This window comes from Pangasianodon hypophthalmus, chromosome 7, assembly GCF_027358585.1.
Source record: "Pangasianodon hypophthalmus isolate fPanHyp1 chromosome 7, fPanHyp1.pri, whole genome shotgun sequence".
In the NCBI taxonomy this organism is placed as follows: Eukaryota; Metazoa; Chordata; class Actinopteri; order Siluriformes; family Pangasiidae; genus Pangasianodon; species Pangasianodon hypophthalmus.
In genome coordinates, this window is record NC_069716.1 from 15,695,715 (window position 1) to 15,715,695 (window position 19,981).

Genomic DNA, 19,981 nt, shown 5'->3' on the forward strand with positions numbered 1-19,981 from the left:
TTCTTTTTACAGTTAAAGAGGTTCCTGTCTGCAAAAAGTCTGAGAACCCTTTTATTTTTAGTCACAAATCACACACAGTCATGTTTCAGCGACTTGGTTTATACTTTACAATTGTTTTTTTTTTGTTTGTTTGTTTGTTTTTTAGCTAAGAACAAACAAACAGAAGCTGCTTTTTGGATTATGAACAAAATGTTTTGAGGTATTGTGTCTTAATGAGCTTATCTATCTATCTATCTATCTATCTATCTATCTATCTATCTATCTATCTGTCTATCTATCTGTCTATCTATCTGTCTATCTATCTATCTATCTACTTATTGATTTATTGCTAAATTATAGTCTTTAGTCCTTATCCTTAACAAGCGTAAACAGAAAAAAAGAAAAGATATATTGGTAAACTATGCGTCAACCTCAACCTCATCCATAACATGTCTCAGAATATTTTATAATTTTAGATTTTATTATTCTCAGTAAGAGAATTACTCAGATGACTGAAATCTAGACTTCTATTTAGACTCCAGTTGCTGTCAGCCTCGAGCAAACTCTTTATAGAAAGTGAAACCAGTGAAATAGCTCTCTACTCTACATGCCCTGGTCCTGAGATTTCTGTCAGAGACACGCTCGCGCGTGTGGAGGGCGCCCAGAGCGCATGCGCAGAGGCTGCGTTTTTGGACCAAAACACGAGGACGGCGGTGAGTGAGACGGACGGTTACGCTAACCGGAGTACTGTGACAGCTCAGGCGTCGCGCCCGCTGTCAGAGAATGCCGCGGCAAGCCAAGCCTTCCCATTCGTTAAGTTCGAGCGAAAAAATAATCGTCTCACTAAGACGTTTCATTTTTAGTCCTAAAACATAACTGCAGTTCATGCTAGAGATCCTCCAAAATGCCAGCGGGAGTGAATGCGCAAGCTGCTGGGATCCCAATGTCCGATGCTATGGGTACGTGCAAGGTCAATGCCGTTCAGCTGGACGGCTTGGCTTTTGTGCGAATATAACCTTATTTTCGGTTATTGTAGTCGAAGAAATGTACTCTACACCATTTGCGTGTGTGAATTAATATTAACGTTACCGATGACCTCGCTTATAAATCGTGCATTGTTTGATTTACGGTACAGGAATAACATCTTCCCATGCAAGCTTCACGATTTACCTTACAGTCCTAACAGTAACGGTATATAGAGAAGATATATTGTATTGGTCTACACTAGTGTTCTTTCTTATTTGATGTGATCAGTTAAGTACATTTTTAACCTTGTAGGTGTGGCGGTGGATGTTAATGGTGGCTAAATTGCTGACAAATGAAATCCTACTTGCAGTCTGCGTTTTAACTCTACACTTTGCATTTAAAGCAACTTGATCTGCTATAACCAAAAAGAGTCGAGGTGTTTTCAAATTCACTGAACTTCATATAGATTCTCGAGCCTGAGGTCAGTAACCAGGAAGACCATGTTTGAAGCTCTGGATGCTTTGTTTACTTTTTTTTTTATCTTGTAAACAATAAAATAAAAAAGTCATTATTCATTATGCCATTTATAATTGATAACCATGCAAACAAAATGGCTTCCAAGATCAATATGGCTTTTAGTTATCAGCATGGCTGATGACAGTAGTGGTATTTGAGACAATGAAAACGCACTAAAGCATTTCACAGATGTGTATAAATGATTGCATTGAGTTCAGTTATAGACTCTTGAAAAAAAAAAAAGTCTAATCTGATAAAGCTTAACCAGCATATGCCCTCAGATAAGCTCACATTTTCATGCCATTGACCTACTTATCATCTTTATAGGGTCTTTCAAGAGGAGGAAGAGAAAGTCCATCACTGTGACTGCAATGTTGTTTGTAGTGTCTATACTTATTCTAGTCTTCGGCTTGGCCGCCACCACAAGGACACAGAACATCACGGTTGGAGGCTACTATCCTGGAGTCATTGTATGTACTCATGTTATATGTATTTGAAATCATCTTACAGGATTAAGAGAACTAATAAATAAATATCAATTATCATTACTTAATGTTGATGTCTAAGAAGGATTAGTCCCCAGAGTTCTGTTGTGTATATCTCAGAGAGAGGAACTCCATCTATATAAACTAACCGTAGCACGTTTAATAAGGTGAAGTACCTTCATACTTGTTTAAGTACAGATCAGTATGTAATGAGCTACTTAAGCATTTAATTGGTATGACTGGAATGTAATGGCACTTGATTTTGCAACCTCAAACCCTCCAGGAAAGCTGAGAAGACAACAAAAGTTGAAAAACGTGAATAGACACTGTGTGAAATATAAATGAGTGAGATTATATAAAGCTGATACATCTCTGACTCAAGTGATAAAACCAGTAACAGCATCTATCCTGTTATTTTTAGCTTGGTTTCGGCTCCTTTCTCGGAATCATTGGGGCTCATTTAATAGAGAATAAGAGGCAGATGGTAAGAGGTTTTCCATTACATTCTTTCTTCATATCAATTTCTCTGTTTTGTGTTTTTTTTGTTGTTTTTTTTTTTTTTTTTGCTCTGTGTCATACAAATTTTATTGCACCATGACAATGACACAGCATTGCTCCTGTATGAGAAGATCCACATTTCCTCCATTATGGTGCAGTGAAACATGCAAGTTTTTGAACAATGTCTTCATGTTTTTACTTGTGCTGTTATAACAGAGGAAAAGTTCAGTTCAACAGTTTGAATATTAGAATATGTTCCAGGGACTCTGGTGAGATGCACCCAGAAATAGCTCTGTGTAAGAGGAGCAGGATGGGAGTCCAGGCAGGAATGTATGGGAAAAAAAAACTGCAGAGCTGAAGAAATAGGAAATTGGCATCATGGACTGCCAGGAGCAAATGATAAATGGGCACAATGCAATGCGCAGACATAGCTGTATAAATAGGATTGTTTGTGAGAAGTTGGAGCTGCTAAAGGGGGTAAGCAGCTCACTAAAATTACATTTACATTTTTGAAAAATATAGTTTGTAGAATTGTCCTGCAGTGCTTTTCAATGCAATGTTTGTGCTTAGTCTGGCTCCATGGAGCTGTCAGTTGTAGAATGTGGTATGTCATTGGGAGTGTTCAGGTCCCTCCCTCCAGCAGAGCTGCATGGACTGCAGGAAGAATGGGATGACGTGAAATTGAATCCTCCCTGTTTCAGAGTCTGAGGAGGGAGAGGAGAGCTCATTCAAGGGGAGCTGGGCACAGAGCCAACTAGGGGGCACCAGAGAAGGGAACAAATTTTCTCTTATCATATCCTCTACAAAGGGCTTCACACTTAATGACCCATGACTGCTAGGTAGAGGATACACCAACTAATGCCACCACAATCTTTATTAGTTATATTGAAATACATAAAAGCCAGAGTAGTTGATACATCTGTGCAAAAGAAACAATAGTTTGTTGTCACCAGGATCATCCTCTATTCAGAGAGAATGTTGACTTACACTGTGATGTTGCTATGTAACAATACTGAAATGCATCATAGGTGGATTATAAAACAGGAGTATTTGGGCAAAGTGACTATGAAAATGAACGAATAGTACGAGTAGATGGCGAGACTGTGCACTGCAAAGATCCTGCACTGCACAGTAACTTCCTGTCTGTGTTGCAGCTGGTAGCCTCCATCGTCTTCATCAGCTTTGGTGTGGTGGCTTCGTTCTGTTGTGCTATAGTGGATGGCGTTTTTGCTGCAAGACACATAGTGAGTTCTTCTATTTCTGATATTCCAGAAAGGAACTTTTGGGTTGTATACACTATTTTCCCATTATTATATGCCTTTGTTGGGTGTACTGTCATCCCATAGGACCTCCGACCTGTTTATGCTGGTCGGTGTGAATACTACTCCAGTGTAACAGCCTTTGATTTGGATGTGAGTTAATTCTTCCCCTTATAGCCTTATAACCTTATAAATTTATATCTCATAATAACCTAAGTAATTGCACATGACTGTAGTTCTTACTGCTTGTTAGAGATGCAGCATTCACATATTCAGATTCCTTCTTCTCTTTTTAGGTTCACTGCCAGACAGCATCACGTGTGTCATGTAACCTGCGTGTGAAGAGTAAGACATGCTACTGCTGTGACCTCTACAACTGTGGAAAGTATGTGTGAGACCCTTGCCCTCTCAACCTATCCCCTGTTTCTCAAGGCAGCTCTTAAGTGAAACACAGCTATCTTTACTTTATCTTGCTTATGTTTCTATTTGTTTTCACTAAGCGTGCTTTATTTTGCCTCGAGCGCTGTTGGAAAAGACCGCCTGTGTTTACTTATTTTTCAGAGAACATCCTCTTTTGGGACTTCAGAATAAAGATGTTTTGAAAAAATTTAGGAAATCGTCCATGATTTGGAAGTAGGTTGTTTTTATTTTTAGTCCCTTCGACAACATTGACAAGCCATGATTTGTTGTGGTTGAAGTACTCGGTGTGGCTGTGTACAGGTTGCACCAGTGGAAATATGGTATTTTTGAAATGAGAAAAGATTTTTTTTCTTGGTGATTCTTTCTGAAGTGAAAACCAGGCCTCATCTCTCAACTCCACAAGCAGCTGCACAGTATTCTAATGGAAGTGTAAATCATTTGTGGTCTTAATAAAATCTTTAAAACCTTGTAGGCCAAATTTGGGGGTTGTGTATATTATTTATGTTATGCTTTTCTTAAAAGTGATATGCACTGGCAGACTTTTTATTTCATTGTTCTTCTTGCATGAAGGTCTTTTTTCTGTTGCTGTATGTTATTATGTCTTGTTGATACAAACACATTTTATGAATCTTTTGCTAAAATGCTTTTGTCTGCACCCTCGGACAGCAATGTCGACCCCAGAGGAGGCTACCACGAGTACACAGAAGTGCAGAGTTGCCAAGACGTTGTGTACCTTTACCACCTGTTGTGGTCTGCCACCATTCTCAACATCATTGCCTTCTTCCTGGGCATCATCACAGCAGCAGTGCTCGGAACCTTCAAGGACATGGTAGAATTTGAATATTGCATCTACTTTATGTAACTATGAATATTAAATATGCTTTGGATATGTAACCTTGTGAAGGGGTCCAAACATATGGTCCACCACCAGGGAATAATTCATTCATATATTCATTCCTCTTCATTAACCACTGGTCAGTGTTGTGGTGGATCCAGAGCCCATCTCAAGCACAGTGGGCATGAGGTGGGAATACACCCTGGATGGAACACCAGACCAAGAACTGTTGTTATTTATTCCATTCTGAAAATGCATAGAAACCCATTTTACTTGAGGGGAGAAAAAATTACTTTGGAAAGTATTCAGACCCTTCCCTTTTTAAGCATTTTAATGTATAAAGAAAAAAGGATTAAATTTACTTTTTTGGCTATTAATCTAAACACAATAATCCATAATGACGAAATCAAAAAGTAAATCTATGATTTAAATAAGTATTCAGACTCTCAAAACTGACCTCAGGTGCTCAGAGCTTGACTGTAGTCCACCTGTGGCAAATTGAACTGATTGGACATGATTTAGAAAGGCAAACACCTGTGTGCATATGGTCCCACAATTCACAGTGCTTGTTAGTCCAAATACCAAACCATGAGGTCCAAGGAACTCTTTGTAGACCTTTGCAATCAAATTGTGTTGAGACATAGATCTAGGCAAGGATATAAAACCAGTTCTAAAGCTTCAAATGTTCTCAGGAGCATAGTGGGCTTCATCATTGCAAAACAGAAGAAGTATGGAACCACCAGAATCCTTCCTAGAGCTGGATATCCGGCCAAACTAAGTAACTGCTAAGCGTCTTTGTGAGAGAGGTGACCAAGAACCCAATCATCACTCTGCAGAGATGTGAGAACCTGCTAGGAGGACAACCACCGCTGAAACACTCAATCAGGCCTTTATGTTAGAGTGCCTAGATGGAAACTACTCCTGAATAAAAGACATATGGCAGGCAGTTAAAGGACTCCATGAGCATTAGGAAAAAGAAAACCTGCTCCACAGTGCACATGACCTCAGACTGGGGTAAAGGTTCACCATTAAGTATGACAATGACCTGAAGCATACAGTCAATACAATGCTGGACTGGATTTGGGACAAGTCTCTGATTGTCCTTGAGTAGCCCAGCCAAAGCCCAGACTTGAACCTCATAGAACATCTGTGGAGAGACCCGAAGATGGCAATTCACAGACACTCCCCTTCCAGTCTGATGGAGCTTGAGGGGATCTGCCATAAAGAATGGGAGAAGCTGCCCAAATCCAGGTGTGCAAAGTTGTAGAGGCTTACCCAAGAAGACCCAAAGTTGCACTTGCTGCCAAACGTGCTTTTACAAAATACTGGTCTGAATACTTTTTTTAGAAGCAAAGTGAAATGAGAGATTTCAGTTTTTGATTTTTTTAAAATAAATTTACAAAATTGTTTATGCTATGTCATCATGGGTTAGTGCATGTGTAGGACCCGGTGTGTGTGAAGGGGGGTGGGAAGGAGGACTTGGGAGACAGGCAGACTTTTATTAGAGCTTAGGGCTCGCTTTATTTTTCCCACTAGCGCTTTTCAGCACACTCCCAGCACTAAACAGTAAAAACTAAATAAAACACTGTCCAATATTTCAGGACTTCTGCCTCGCTTGAGTCCATCAGCACTTTCCAAGCTCACACTCCGGCATGTATGGGTATGCGTGTGTGTTATGTGTTATATATATCTTTCAACTCTGTCCCTGCCACTCTGGTTCACAGCATTCTTTTTTTTTCTGAGAGAACAAACAAAACACACATATGTCAACTCTGCGTGATCACACCTGGATGAGAATCATCACGCGTTACCTGCTAGTTCAACCCACCTCCCCTTCATCCGCTGCTGACAGTTGACCACGTCCCCACTGCCACATACCCCCACTGCTTGACTCAGGCCACGGAGCCTTCAGGCTTGCAGCTGAATCCCTCCACCCTGGAGGGAGACATAATCCGCAACTACTGTCTGCGCCCCTGGCCTGTAGACCACCTCAAACTTGAATGGCTGCAGTGCCAGATTCCAATCAGTGATCCACGCGTTGGCATCCTTCCTGTGGTGAAGCCATTGATTAAAGGGGTGCCCCAGTAGGTAGTATCAGATGATGAGGACCACCCACTTGATGGCCAGACAGTCCTTCTCTATCATGCTCTACTTACGCTCTGTCACAGAGAGCTTTCAGCTGATGTACAGCATGGGGTGTTCCCCCCCCTCCACCATCTGGGACAAAACAGCCCCCAGCATTCTGTCCGATGCATCAGCCTGCAAAATAAATGGGAGAGAAAAGTCAGAAGAATGCAACAGTGGACCCCACACAAAACCATTTTTACCTGGCAAAAAGCCAGCTTGTGTGGCTCTGTCTGGTCCCTCTTTAGTGAGGTCAGTCAGCAGGCTGGTGACACCTGAAAAATTAGGTACAAACCGATAATAGCAGCCACACCCACTGCTTTTCCCCCTTTTTGGTCTTGGGTCTGGGGCAGGCTGCAATCGCTGCTGTCTTATCAATTTAGAGACGCACATGCCCATGGGCCAATTGGAAGTTCAGATACCATACTTCCACCCGCACAATTGCACACTTCTTTGCGTTTGCTGTGAGTCCCACCCATCTCAAGGATCTCAGGACAGCTCTCAGATGTTGTAAATGCTGCTGCTAATCATTATAAATGATTATGTCCTCTTAATAGGCACCGGCATATGCATTGTGTGGGCAGAGTATTCTGTCCATGAGATGGTGAAACATCGCTGGGGCTCCAAAAAAAGAAACAGAAGGGCAACATATTGCTGTAACCCAAACAGAGTAGAAAAAGCCTTTTTTTTCTTGGGATATTGGAGTCAAAGCAAGTCATGCCTAACCAATCAAGCAGTTCATCAATGCATGGCATTGGGAATGCGTCAAATTTAGATACCGCGTTGACTTTTCTGAAGTCCACACAGAACCGGACTCACCCGTTAGCCTTGGGCACAAAAACCACAGGGCTGCTCCAATCACTGTGGGACTCCTTGATTACTTGAGTTCTTCCTGAACTACCTTTTTATCGTGTTTGGGTAAACAATAGGGGTGGCTGCATCCAACCATGCCTGGAGGAATCTCGATGTGGTTCTCTATGAGATTTATGCAACTGCATAGAGGCGAAAACACATCAGAAAATTCCCTTTGCAACACGGCAACCTGTGCTCTCTGGGACAGCAAGAGATGTTCTCCACAAGGGACCAGGGTGGAATGAGCTGAGCTTTTTAAGGGCACCTCCGGTCCCAGCTCCTCTCTCCAGAATCACCATCGCCAGAGCTACAGGAACCACCTCTGTCCATGGTTTAAGGAGGTTGGGGTGGTATATTTTTAGCGCATCGTCTCTATCCATTTGCCTATCCATTGCTCATTGTCGACTTCCCCAACACACCGTGTGACCTCAAAAGGTCCTTTGAGAGAAATTTAGAGCTTGACTTGGAAGTAATATGAGCACTTTATCTCCTGGTGTGAATTCCTGTAGCTAAGATCACCTGTCATACAGACCACCTTTCTCCTGTGTTAGGTGACACAAGGTGTGGAGTTTTGGTCTCAGGTCCAGAACGTAATGAATTTCTTTTTTGCTGTTAGAAGGTTCCTCCTCTCAGTTTTCCCTAATGATGTGTAAGATGCCACGGGGCTTGTGCCCATACAATAATTCAAATAGGGAGAACCCCACAGAGGCTTGTGGGACCTCTTGTACTGCAAATAACAGGGGTTCAAGCCACTTATCACAATTCTGAGTGTCATTGTGAGTAAACTTAGAAATCTTTTTTTTTAAGTATTTGATTAAATTGTTTGACCAGCTCAACTGTTTGCAGATGATAAACACTGGTGTGAATTGATTCGGTCTTTCCCAAAGGATTTTGTGAGACTGTGATGGGTGGACCTCTGACCCTCTAGGGGGTCCGGGGGCATGCTCCCCTGTAAGAAAATTTTGTACATTTAAAGTTAAATGTATCAATCTGGTGCACTTTGAGAGCAAAATTAAGAAGCTAGATCTATGAAGAACTTTGTGCTCTTGTAAACAATTTTGTGCTTTAGTAGTACTTTAATCATAAACACACTGGTTGTATAAATATGAATGGTGACAACACGGCAAAAAATTCACACCCACAAAGCATGGTAAACGAGACAGAGTTTAACATGGTTCACAAGTGGTCAAAACACAAAATTGACTAGAGCATACATTTGAGCCATCAGTGAAATGGAGCAAAAGTGGTTACCTGTGTTGAACTGGTATTTTTTTAGATTCTAAAAAAATGGTATTGATCAACTCTGCCTACAACCCTATTGGCAAACTTTGCACTCTGAATTTGGACATTTAATTTTCCTGGGCTTTGAGAAAAACAGTTCTAATGCCTTTTTGTAGTTGAATTCCTCTGGGCTCGGCACATTGATGGAGATCCTCAGGCAAGCATCCAGGTGCTTTCCTTGCAGCCTGTAACGAAGGTCTGCTACAATTACAGTTACTACATTTAGCCAAATGAATGAAAATAGAAGGTGCATTTGGAGCACATTGTTTGTACTTTTCTTTTAGTTAAGACGAATATGCGGTTTATCATGTAAATGCAATGGGGTTAAATGTTTGGCACACATCTCTGCAACTTCAGTCATACTGCCATGCCCTCTGACCTTACCCTGTTCATTGTGGAGAAGTCTCTCTCACAGTTGACGTTTGACACAATTGCAAAATAAAAAGATTGCTAATCATGAATCCTTCTGACTATGCACATAACCAAGGTATCCTTGGCCTGTAGCGACTCATCTGTCTGAGTCATAGTCATCTATCCCGGTATCTAGATAAATAGAGGGAGAGCGTTATACGACACTTCATGCTCATCAGATCGCATGATTTAATGGAACATGTATAGAAATGATGATTCTATCTAAAGAAATGTGAAGTAAACATGTGGGAATCCATGAACATTTCTCCAAATGTGCGCACTTTTGGACTAAAAGCCCTAATGGTCGTTGTTTATCGAAACCCTGTGATCCCAAATAAACGGAAACAGACGCGATTGAATATGTATGCGTCTCATTATTTCATTCGAAATATACCCAGAGCCACTGCTTCTGAGTATTGCATTGTGTAGTCCACTAAAACAATGGCCCAATGAGGTCTGTTCCAGTTCTTTCAAAGGGGACCTCAATCAATGAAAGAGGGCACAATGGCTCATTTGGAGTGGCTGGCAGATTCACCAGCTGACATTCACGACATGCCACACACCACCTGCAAACATTGCCGCGAATGCCTAGACAATAGACATGGCTTAGTGTTTTATCCTGCCCCAAATGCCCAGCCATGGGATTATGATGAGCAGCATGGAATAGCATTTCCCTACAGCTCTTTGGTATCAACAATTGGGTCATCTCTTCCTTGGTTTGACTGTCCTGTGTCACTTGGCATAACATATCCTTAATAACTGAAAAATACAGGTGGGATAGCACAACATTAGGCTGACCTTGTTGACCATCAGTTACTTCAGCTGGTCAATGGTGTGCCTCAGGGTCTCATCACGCAACTGCTCTGAAGGGAAATCCCAAAGGGGAATCCCTGCAAAGGGTGGAGGGGCAGAATCTCCCTCCCTCCCGATACTCCATCCCCTTACACAGAGCTGATGTCGATGGCCCTGGTACTGCCTCCCCAGCTAACACTGTGCACATTCCACATCGTGCCTCACTCCTGCAGGACCCATCCACAAACAGTTCTTGTACTAATACCTGAAACTCTGGCCAATTTGTCCCAAGAAATAGTGGATGGGTGAGATGAGGACTAACTGCTGCCTCTATGCTTTTGCCTCCAGAATTTAATGCCAGATGACTGGCACCAGCGAATAATTGTGAAGATCCCTATGCACACGCCTCACCTTCACCAATCATGCATCTCCCAGTGCCCCTCATTGAATCAGGCTTTGATGGATGGTGGTTTGGTTACACTCCAAGTCCACCAAGGCTTGATGTGTACATGCAGTATGTTCCTGCACGATCAGAGGAGGCCTCTGTCAGGGATCAGTGTTCCCTCTTCCATGAGAGAATGCTGGTCCTGGAAATGCCTGGCTTCTGTGCCAAACCAGCAAACCTGCCCGGGCTTTGCCCCAGTCCTTGTGGGCACGGAAGATTCTACCTGTGTGGAGAGAGAGGCAGCTGGGAGGAAAAGCAGGGTGAAAACTGTGTTTGGGGGGCCACTTTCAGGATCCTGGCACTTTAGTCATGAGGAGCAGGAAATGGAGTGGGAATAGGGAGAGGAGGAGGAAAGAGAAAAAGAGTGAGAAAAAGGAGAGCCACCAGCTGCCACGGATGCCACCAGGTGATCCTCTGCTAGCTGTATGGCTTCATCCAGGGACACCAGTCTGTTGCACTGGATCCACTCCACTGTTCCTGCCAGGAGCCGTGTGTTTAACTGCTCCAGTACCACCAGATTGAGAATTCCCTCAGCATCCTGCTTCTCAGCCAGCATCCACCACCAACAGAAGTCCTTGAGCTGCTGCACAAAGACGAGTGGGCGGCCAACCTCAGGGAGTTTCAGGACCTGGAAGCTTCGTTGATGTTCCTCTGGAGTCTGGCTGACCCGTTGCAGCACTGCCTTCCTCACGGTCTGGTACTCCAGCTGCACATGTGATGGCAGCTGCTGTGCACTGAGCTGGGCTTCCCCCACCAACAACGGGAGAAAGCATTGGGACCACTCTTTCTCTGGCCATCCCCATGCAGCTGCCGCATGCTCAAAGAGCTCCATGAAGGCCTGTGGATAATCCATGGAGTGGCTATGGATGGAGCACTGCAGCTCCAATTGGAACACTGCAGCTGAAGGTGTGGCTGGTTGCAGCAGCTTCTGGAGCACCTCTCGGTTCTTGAATTGCTGCTGTTGTTCATGGTGCAGGTCAATGAGGGTCTGATGTTGGACTGACAAGGGACTTAATGACCTTGCTAAGCAGAGCAGTCTGGCACCTCCTCCTGGTTTTCAGCACCACTGTAGAACTGAGTGTGTGTGAAGGTGGGTACTCGAGAGACAGACAGACTCTGAAAGAGCTTTGGGCTCACTTTATTTTTCCCACTAGGGCTTTTCAGTGCGTTTTCAACACTCAACAGAAAAACCGAACAGATATTTCAGATATTTCATGGCTTTTGTCTCACTTAAGTTCATCAACACTTTCATAGCTCACACTCCAACATGTGTGGGTGTCCATGTGTGTTATGTGTGACCTCTGTCAGCTCTGTCCCTCTCTCTCTGGTTCATGGTGTTCTCTTTGTTCTCTGGTTCATGGTGTTCTCTTTTTCTCCTGAAAGGACAAACAAAGCACACATAAGTTAACTCACCATGATCACACACAGGCAACAATCAAGCCCCCTTTGCCACATTAGATTATTAGTGTATATTATATTAATTTGATTAATTAATCTGATTAAGTAAGTAAATATAATCCATTGTAAATTGAATCTATAACACAATAAAGTGTGTAAAAAGTGAAGGGGTCTGAATACTTTCCAAACCCACTTTATATAAATGACCAAAAGTTTGTGGACACCTGATCAGAACACTCATATGTGCTGTTTGAACATCCCAATCCATATTTAGTCCTCCCTTCATTGTTATAAAAACCTTCAATCTTCTGGGAAGGCTATCCACTAGCTTTTGAAACATGGCTGTAGGGATTTTCCCATTCAGCCTCCAAGGCATTAGTGAGGTCAGGCATTGATGCCAGACAAGAGTGCCTGGAATGCAGTCGGCAATCCGGTTCATCCCAGAGGTATTCAGTGAGGTTGACGTGAGGGCTCTGTGCAGGTCACTTGATTTCTTCTCCTACAAACTTGGTAAACCATGTCATTACGGACCTTGCTTTGTACACGGGGGCATTGACATGCTGGAAAATGTTTGGGCCCCTTAGTTCCAGTGAAGGAAAATTGAAATACTACAGCATACAAAGACACCCTGTACAGTTGTGTGCTTCCAATCTTGTGGCAAGAATTTGGGGGAGGCCCACATATGGGTGCAATGGTCAAGTGTCCACAAACTTTTGCGCATGTAGTGTATACAGGTTCATTTTCATATACATACACAGTGTGTGCGATTACTGTTTAGTGTGATAGATAGATAGATAGATAGATAGATACTATCCTGTTGTTCATACTGGGAGACTGGGTACATGGTAGCAAACTGGGTGAAAGTATTGTGGAGCCTGATGTCCTCTAGCTGAAATGATCCCTCTCCCCAAAAGTGGCTAGAACACATTTGTTTAAAGAGCATGTATCTGATGGTGTTTCTGGGTATTGCTTCATTGCGGAGAATGGCAGAATCAGTCAGAATGTTCAAAAATTAGGCTTGCTCTTTCTCGCTGTCTTCGTTGGGTCAAAAAACAAATCAGCTTATTAAAGTGGTTTCCCAGAAGACAGCATAGAAACGAACACTGGCCACAATAAACCGATAATATAATGTAAGTAGCCTGTCATTGGAGAATTCGAACCAATAATATCTTGGAAGTCTGATGTGAAAAGGGTAAAGTGGAAAGGTACCTCAGTGTTGCTAAGCTGTGGCTTCTTAGATGATCTAGGACTCTATGGGGGCATCAGTTTAGTTTGCATTAATTTGCTTCCTAGTCAGGGAATAAGAATAATATTAAAGTGTGAAACTTTCCAAACATTCCCCTCCACCATCCTGAATATTGTTTTTCACTCAACATTATACTTTCTGTTGATGAGACTACAGGTTTTCAAATTCAGAGACTAAGATGCTCATTGTAAAACACTGATTTTGTGCTGCTGAAACCATTTGTGTTAATTTGGACATATATTTAGGGTCAGTATCTTGATCTACCTCGTAATGTCCTGAGGCAGCCAGGTTTTGTGCTAAAATTTCCTGGTACTTAGCAAAATGCATGTCATCAGTCTTCGGAACAGCCCCAGAGTATCACCCCATATTTTTCACTCAACATTATAGAATACATTATATATACAGTATATGTGTTCTTTATATATACAGTTTTGCGCAGAAGTTTAGGTTTAGTTTTTCTTTTTACAATTTTTTTATAGATGTTTATTTTATGACTTTTGCATTATTGAATCAGTACAAAAACATTTTATATTTCCAAACATTACTTTTCCAACAAAAATTTCAGTGTTACAGAAAAATATTTGCATATCAGTAAAGAAAGCAACATATTACATAACAGACCACTTTTCAGGCAGAAAACATAATGAAGGCTGCTGGGTTTTGGATGCACAAAAACAGAAGCAAGTGCACCATTCAAAGTTTCAAGAGGAACTGTGGCAGATTCTCCAAGATGCTGAGTAAAACTTACCATCCAAATTTCCTTAGAAAACTGAATTGTGACGGAGATGTTTTCTTTAAAATTGCTCTTTATAGTACATTTTTAATTTAGGAAATTTTATTTAATGTAGGAAAGTTTATTTAGTTTCATTATTTTTGAAGGCATCTTTGCTTTACAGCATTTCTTTTCTGTGTGTGTGTGTGTGTGTGTGTGTGTGTGTGTGTGAAAAGAAATGCTGTAAAGCATTTTGCTATTTAAAATCTTATATTAGTTTTCAGTTACTGATGATACAAGTCATGGCTCTTTTGGACTCTATTGTTTATTTGTTCCCACAGATGGAAGTTTAGTTTCTAATCATATCTATTTTTTTTAAGATGCCATCTCCTGCCCCTGACACATGTGAACCAGATTCTCTGGCCACCCCAGCAGCCCCTGAGACTCATGCCCCAACCACCCCTAACTCCTTCTACAACACTGCCCCCTGCCTGCCACCTTATACTGCCTACGACCTCCAGGTAATCAGCATTTCCTTTGCACCATCTGATATTTGCTGCACTGTTGAGCAGGTTTACTTAAAAGAAGTACTGTACTTACAGCAGCCAGCAAACAACTACTAGCGGCCCCTCTAGAGGCCCCGCAGTACAGTTTTTATACTGCCCATTCCCATGTTAGTGACAAGCCAATGTTACATTTTAAGTTACATTTCCACAAATTATTTTCAGGAATAGTGTCCTTTTTACTAGTTCAGTTGACCTTGAAATCTCCCCCAATATTTATCTTTACAATAAATGCATTTTATACGAATTATTTCATGATAATTAAAAGGGCATGGTTAATGAGGTAATTGACAGTTTTGGACATGACAGTCGAGGCTCATGAACTTGCATGATTTTCCAATGTGTACCTGAAGCTGTTGACAGTTCTGTAGAATCTAAAATGGGGGGGTTCAAACAAAAAATTCAATATTCTAAGTTGTTGTATACTCATATGTACAGTCATTGGTATATAACCACACAGGGCCAAAAAACTGCAATTTTTACATAGTGTGTACAGTGCCAGCAGTATCTTCTACACATACTGGCATAGGTTACTGTTTCCTATTTTGGACTCCATATTGGTAACACCATGAGGGCACCAGCTGTATAATAAACAATTGCGCAACTCCACTTTCTACATCTTAACTCTATGGTTTCCACCAGTTATTATTGCAACTAGTGGTCAAAATGGGTATTGCAAGTGTTAATATCTATAGGGGCAGGATTTTTCCAGCCCCATGCTTGGTCTGTGAACATTTTCAGTGGAGGAAGAGGAGCAAACAGGACAATTAATGAATGGGTTTGCAGACTGGGCTAGTTACTAAATGTTTGCGTAAGCTAAACCAATCTACAAATTTCATTTGCTTTTACAAAAATTTCAGAAATGCTGAGTTCCTTCGTACTTGTGTGTGTATGTTGATAAATGCCGATCACCCATAAATTAATGGGCTCGTGCACAGCACAGCTGATTTCCATTTAGTGACGCCCACAAAACTTCATAAAAGGCAATGCTCAAACAGCTGAAATAATGAGAAAACAGCAAAAAAAAGACTTTATCAGAGGTAGAAGTGAAAGTTATTTTTACTTACGTCTTGTGCTGTGGTATCTGGCACCATATTAGCAGCAGATCCTTTAAGTCCCGTAAGTTGTGAGGTGGGGCCTCCATGGATCGGACATGTTTGTCCAGCACATCCCACAGAAGCTCGATCAAATTGCGATCTGGGGAATTTGGAGGCCAAGTCAACACCTTGAACTCTGTCATGTTCCTCAAACCATTCCTGAGCAATTTTTGCAGTGTGACGGGGTGCATTATCCTGCTGAAAGAGACCACTGCCATTAGGGAATACCATTGCCATGAAGGGGTGTACTTGGTCTGCAGCAATGTTTAGGTAGGTGGTACGTGTCAAAGTAACATCCACATGAATGCCAGGACCCAAGATTTCCCAGAAGAACATTGCCCAGAGCATTACACTGCCTCCGCCAGCTTGCCTTCTTCCCATAGTGCATCCTGGTGCCATCTCTTCTCCATGTAAGTGACGCACACGCACCTGGCCATCCACATGATGTAAAAGAAAATGTTTTATCAGAACAGGCCACCTTCTTCCATTGCTCCATGGTCCAGTTCTGATGCACACATGCCCATTGTAGGTACTTTCAGCGGAGGACAGGGGTCAGCATGGGCACTTTGACCAGTCCGCAGCTACTCAGCTCCACATGCAGCTAGCTGCGACGCACTGTGTGTTCTGACACCTTTCCATCATAGTCAGCATTAATTTTTTCAGCAATTTGTGCTACAGTAGCTCTTCTGTGGGATCGGACCAGATAGGCTAGCCATTGCTCCGTACGCGCATCAGTGAGCCTTGGGCGCCCATGACCCTGTCGCTGGTTCACCAGTTGTCCTTCCTTGGACCACTTTTCATAGGTACTAACCACTGCACACTGAGAACACCCTGCAAGACCTGCCGTTTTGGAGATGCTCTGACCTAGTCATCTAGCCATTACAATTTGGCCCTTGTCAAAGTCGCTCAGATCCTTACGCATTGCCCATTTTTCCTGTTTCCAACACAGCAACGTCGAGAAGTGACTGTTCACTTGCTGCCTAATATATCCCACCCCTTGACAGGTGCCACTGTAATGAGATAATCCATGTTATTCACTTCACCTGTCAGTGGTTTTAATGTAATGGCAGATCAGTGTGTGTATCTATATATAGATATATACAATGAAATTTTACATATATATATGTAAGAGACTGTTGGAGACTGTTGGCCAGAATGCGCCAATGTGCCCTCCCTGATACTGTGCTGGATATGCAGGAAGGCATGTGAGGTAGGAAAAGGAAGTCTGATGATTTTTAAAAATATTCTTTAGTTAATGCCTTTAATATTAAATGACTGTGTTTCACAAAAGTTTCATAAAAATGTTTGTATGTAATTGAAATACATACGCTATTTCAATTTGACAGAGTAATCCATATATAAAAGTGCAGTAACTCATTGCAGTTTACATGAGTTGAAGACAATCAAGCAAGGTTTACATTAGTAAACCTTATCTTCGTAGATATAAATTTACACACACTCAGGAGCATGAGTAGGATACAAATGTTTTTTCCAAACTTACGGGATTTTCATGAATACCAAATGTCTTGTGTAAAAGCTCCTATAAATGATTTACTAATAAATGTGTTTGTATCCAGCTTAATAAATGACACTCAATGTGTCTATGATGTACAGAACCCTTTCTATTGTCAAATATATTGCAAAATTGGGAGAGGGAAAGGGGGGATTATGGAGTGGATAATGTGTGTACATCAAAAATACATGTGAAATACTTGTTTCCCCACACAAAGGATGAGGAAAATACCCCAATTTTTGAGCTAGTTTCAATTTTGTGTAGTTTTTGAGGTATTTGTGCTGGAAATTTTGCTAAAACCTGTCAACTCTGGTTATTACCTCTGACACAGTTGAAGGTACGTCTAAAACCACTCGAAACGAGCTGCTAGACTGTATTCTGTTGATTCTCAACTGCCTATTACAGGGTTACTCTAAAAATTCACTATATAGTGGCCTATAGCATAAGTCAAGTGTGATAGCCTTTTGACTTACATTTGTTTGAGACTATGTCGTTATTAATGTTGGAGTGCCCCACCAAAATCTATGGTCATGAGCTGCTGTTGAAAGTTCAAACCTCTGAAGACCACCTGGACAAATAGCTAAAACAGCCCCAGAGGTATCTCCAGACTAGCTAGAGGGGTACTGACTAATGTAGCACACTGGAGCCCTGTTGCCCCATGAATGTTTATGTGAACTCTCTTATATGAGTATGTATATTGTGTAATTATCTTATGTAAGCAGTGACCTTAGTGTGTGTGTGTGTGTGTGTGGCCATTAGTAGCGCAAAGCAGAAAGCAACAAGCAGGCTGTACAGCTGCAAAGTTTTTGTTTTGGGGAACAAAAGGCCTATGATACTGACTGATTACCAAGCCCTAATAGAAAGCTCATGTGTGCTGTTACCCTGCATCTGCTGTGTTCTCTGAGCTGCATACTACTGTCATTGGTACAGCAGTGCACAATTTGCACCAATCATGCTGATGGTGTACATGGCAGAAAAGTTTGATTTTTGTCTAATTTAACCACAACACACCAACAAATTTCAGCTGTAGTTTTAATGATGCTTGGGAACAGTGCAAATGTCTTGGAATAGTCACAAAATGCATTTTATGAGTTGCTCTTAGGAAATGCTTCTTCCCTGCAGCCATTACAAACAGCTTGTTATGGTGGTGGGATCTAAAGCATCAAATCCATTTCCGTTAAGTTGGCTGCTATAGTGATGTGAAGACATCTTGAATGTCTGATTGCTGTATCACAGTCCAGCTAAGCTAGGCATACCTAGTCCTGTTTTAGTGAGACCATTGGAAATAATACTTCAAGTCAAGTTTATTGTCCTCACATCTGTACACATGTATGCAGCTGATAGAAATCTTGTACTTTCAGAACCATAAGGCAATATAGAGGTTCTGTAGATTCCTACAATTCAGATAGTGCAGCCAACATAATTTCCATTTGATCTCTTAGTTTCACCTGAGTCTATCATTGGGGAATAACTGAGTGTTACCCATATTGGCATTTACATTCCACAGCAACACTGTTCTTCAGTACCCTTCAATGCTAAATCACTGTATACCAATGAATAAAATAAAGAAAGTACACGAATAATCTTTGTCATTTCAGGTCTCCAACATGTTCCCTGACTCTTCTGGCCTATCAGATGACTCGCAGTCTGGAGCCAGTCACATGTGGCCCACTATGATCCCTCCACGCTATTCTCCTCCTTATTATCCACCTGATGATAAACCCCCACCGTACAGTCCTTAAGGGACACTACAAAGGTAGCATTGAAAATATGCCCTAGGGGTTGAAGGGTAAATGGGCATACATACCATAAAAACAGTTCCTGCTGCTGTGGAGGGTCACTGCACAGGCGGTCCTGCTATGATGTGATGTCTGCTGAATGGAAGCAGATCGCAGCTGCAGTACAGAACCAGGATGTTCAACTCTACAGAGATCTACAGTGAGATTTCTGCAGTTGTCCAGTTTAGGAACACTAGGCAGCCTCACGACTCCATGCTATAACTTACATCAAGACTGTTCACAAATATGCCTTAAAAGTGTCATTATGCTCCTGTCATGAGTCTTGTCTGTGAGCTGTTTGGACACAGTGACTCTGCCACCATGCATCTCTTTCACTGTATTAAGTGAATGTTTCTAAAGTGGCACAGAGTGTGCTGTTTTTGTCTCACCTCAGCCAAAGAGGAACGAGGAGTCTTGTATGTATGTATTGTCTTGTTCATTTGCACTTTATTGTACCTGAATATAACTGTAAAACATCAAGCTATATAATCCTTGTCAGTTCGGGCAGCTAAAAATAAGCTTGTGGAGCCCAAAGCATACTTTTAATATTCTGTCTAAGCAGGATGCAACAAGTAAAACATGGTCATTTATTCAACACCTCAACCAGGTACAAATAATATGAATTGTGCAAACAATCATGTTATGTTCAATCACCTTCAGTGTAAATATCCTTTTCCTGATTTGCGAATAATCCTATTACAATGACTAAACAGAGGAAACAACTTGTAACTGGGACATGCAGATAGATCTTTATATCACCTCTGACAAGTGTCTCAGGTTTGTAAATATATAACTGCATCACCCAAAGAAA

General features: G+C 41.7%; 1 protein-coding gene across 4 annotated transcripts; it reads left to right on the plus strand.

Moving 5' to 3' along the window:
• The first annotated feature begins 685 nt into the window (after positions 1-685).
• Positions 686-19,880, plus strand: tmem255a (transmembrane protein 255A). 4 transcript variants are annotated; one of them, XM_026917838.3, is made up of 10 exons: positions 688-938; positions 1,789-1,931; positions 2,368-2,430; positions 3,599-3,688; positions 3,791-3,856; positions 4,000-4,088; positions 4,265-4,336; positions 4,790-4,952; positions 14,600-14,740; positions 18,991-19,880. In XM_026917838.3, the coding sequence occupies exons 1-10, from the start codon at positions 884-886 to the stop codon at positions 19,132-19,134; spliced, it is 1,026 nt and encodes a 341-aa protein (XP_026773639.3). In that variant the 5' UTR covers positions 688-883; the 3' UTR covers positions 19,135-19,880. The 4 variants fall into 4 exon arrangements, with proteins under 4 accessions (XP_053091316.1, XP_026773639.3, XP_026773640.3 ...); XM_053235341.1 differs by lacking the exons at positions 14,600-14,740; positions 18,991-19,880 and adding an exon at positions 14,139-14,573 and having other exon boundaries at positions 686-938; XM_026917839.3 differs by lacking the exon at positions 2,368-2,430.
• Positions 19,881-19,981: the final 101 nt, after the last annotated feature.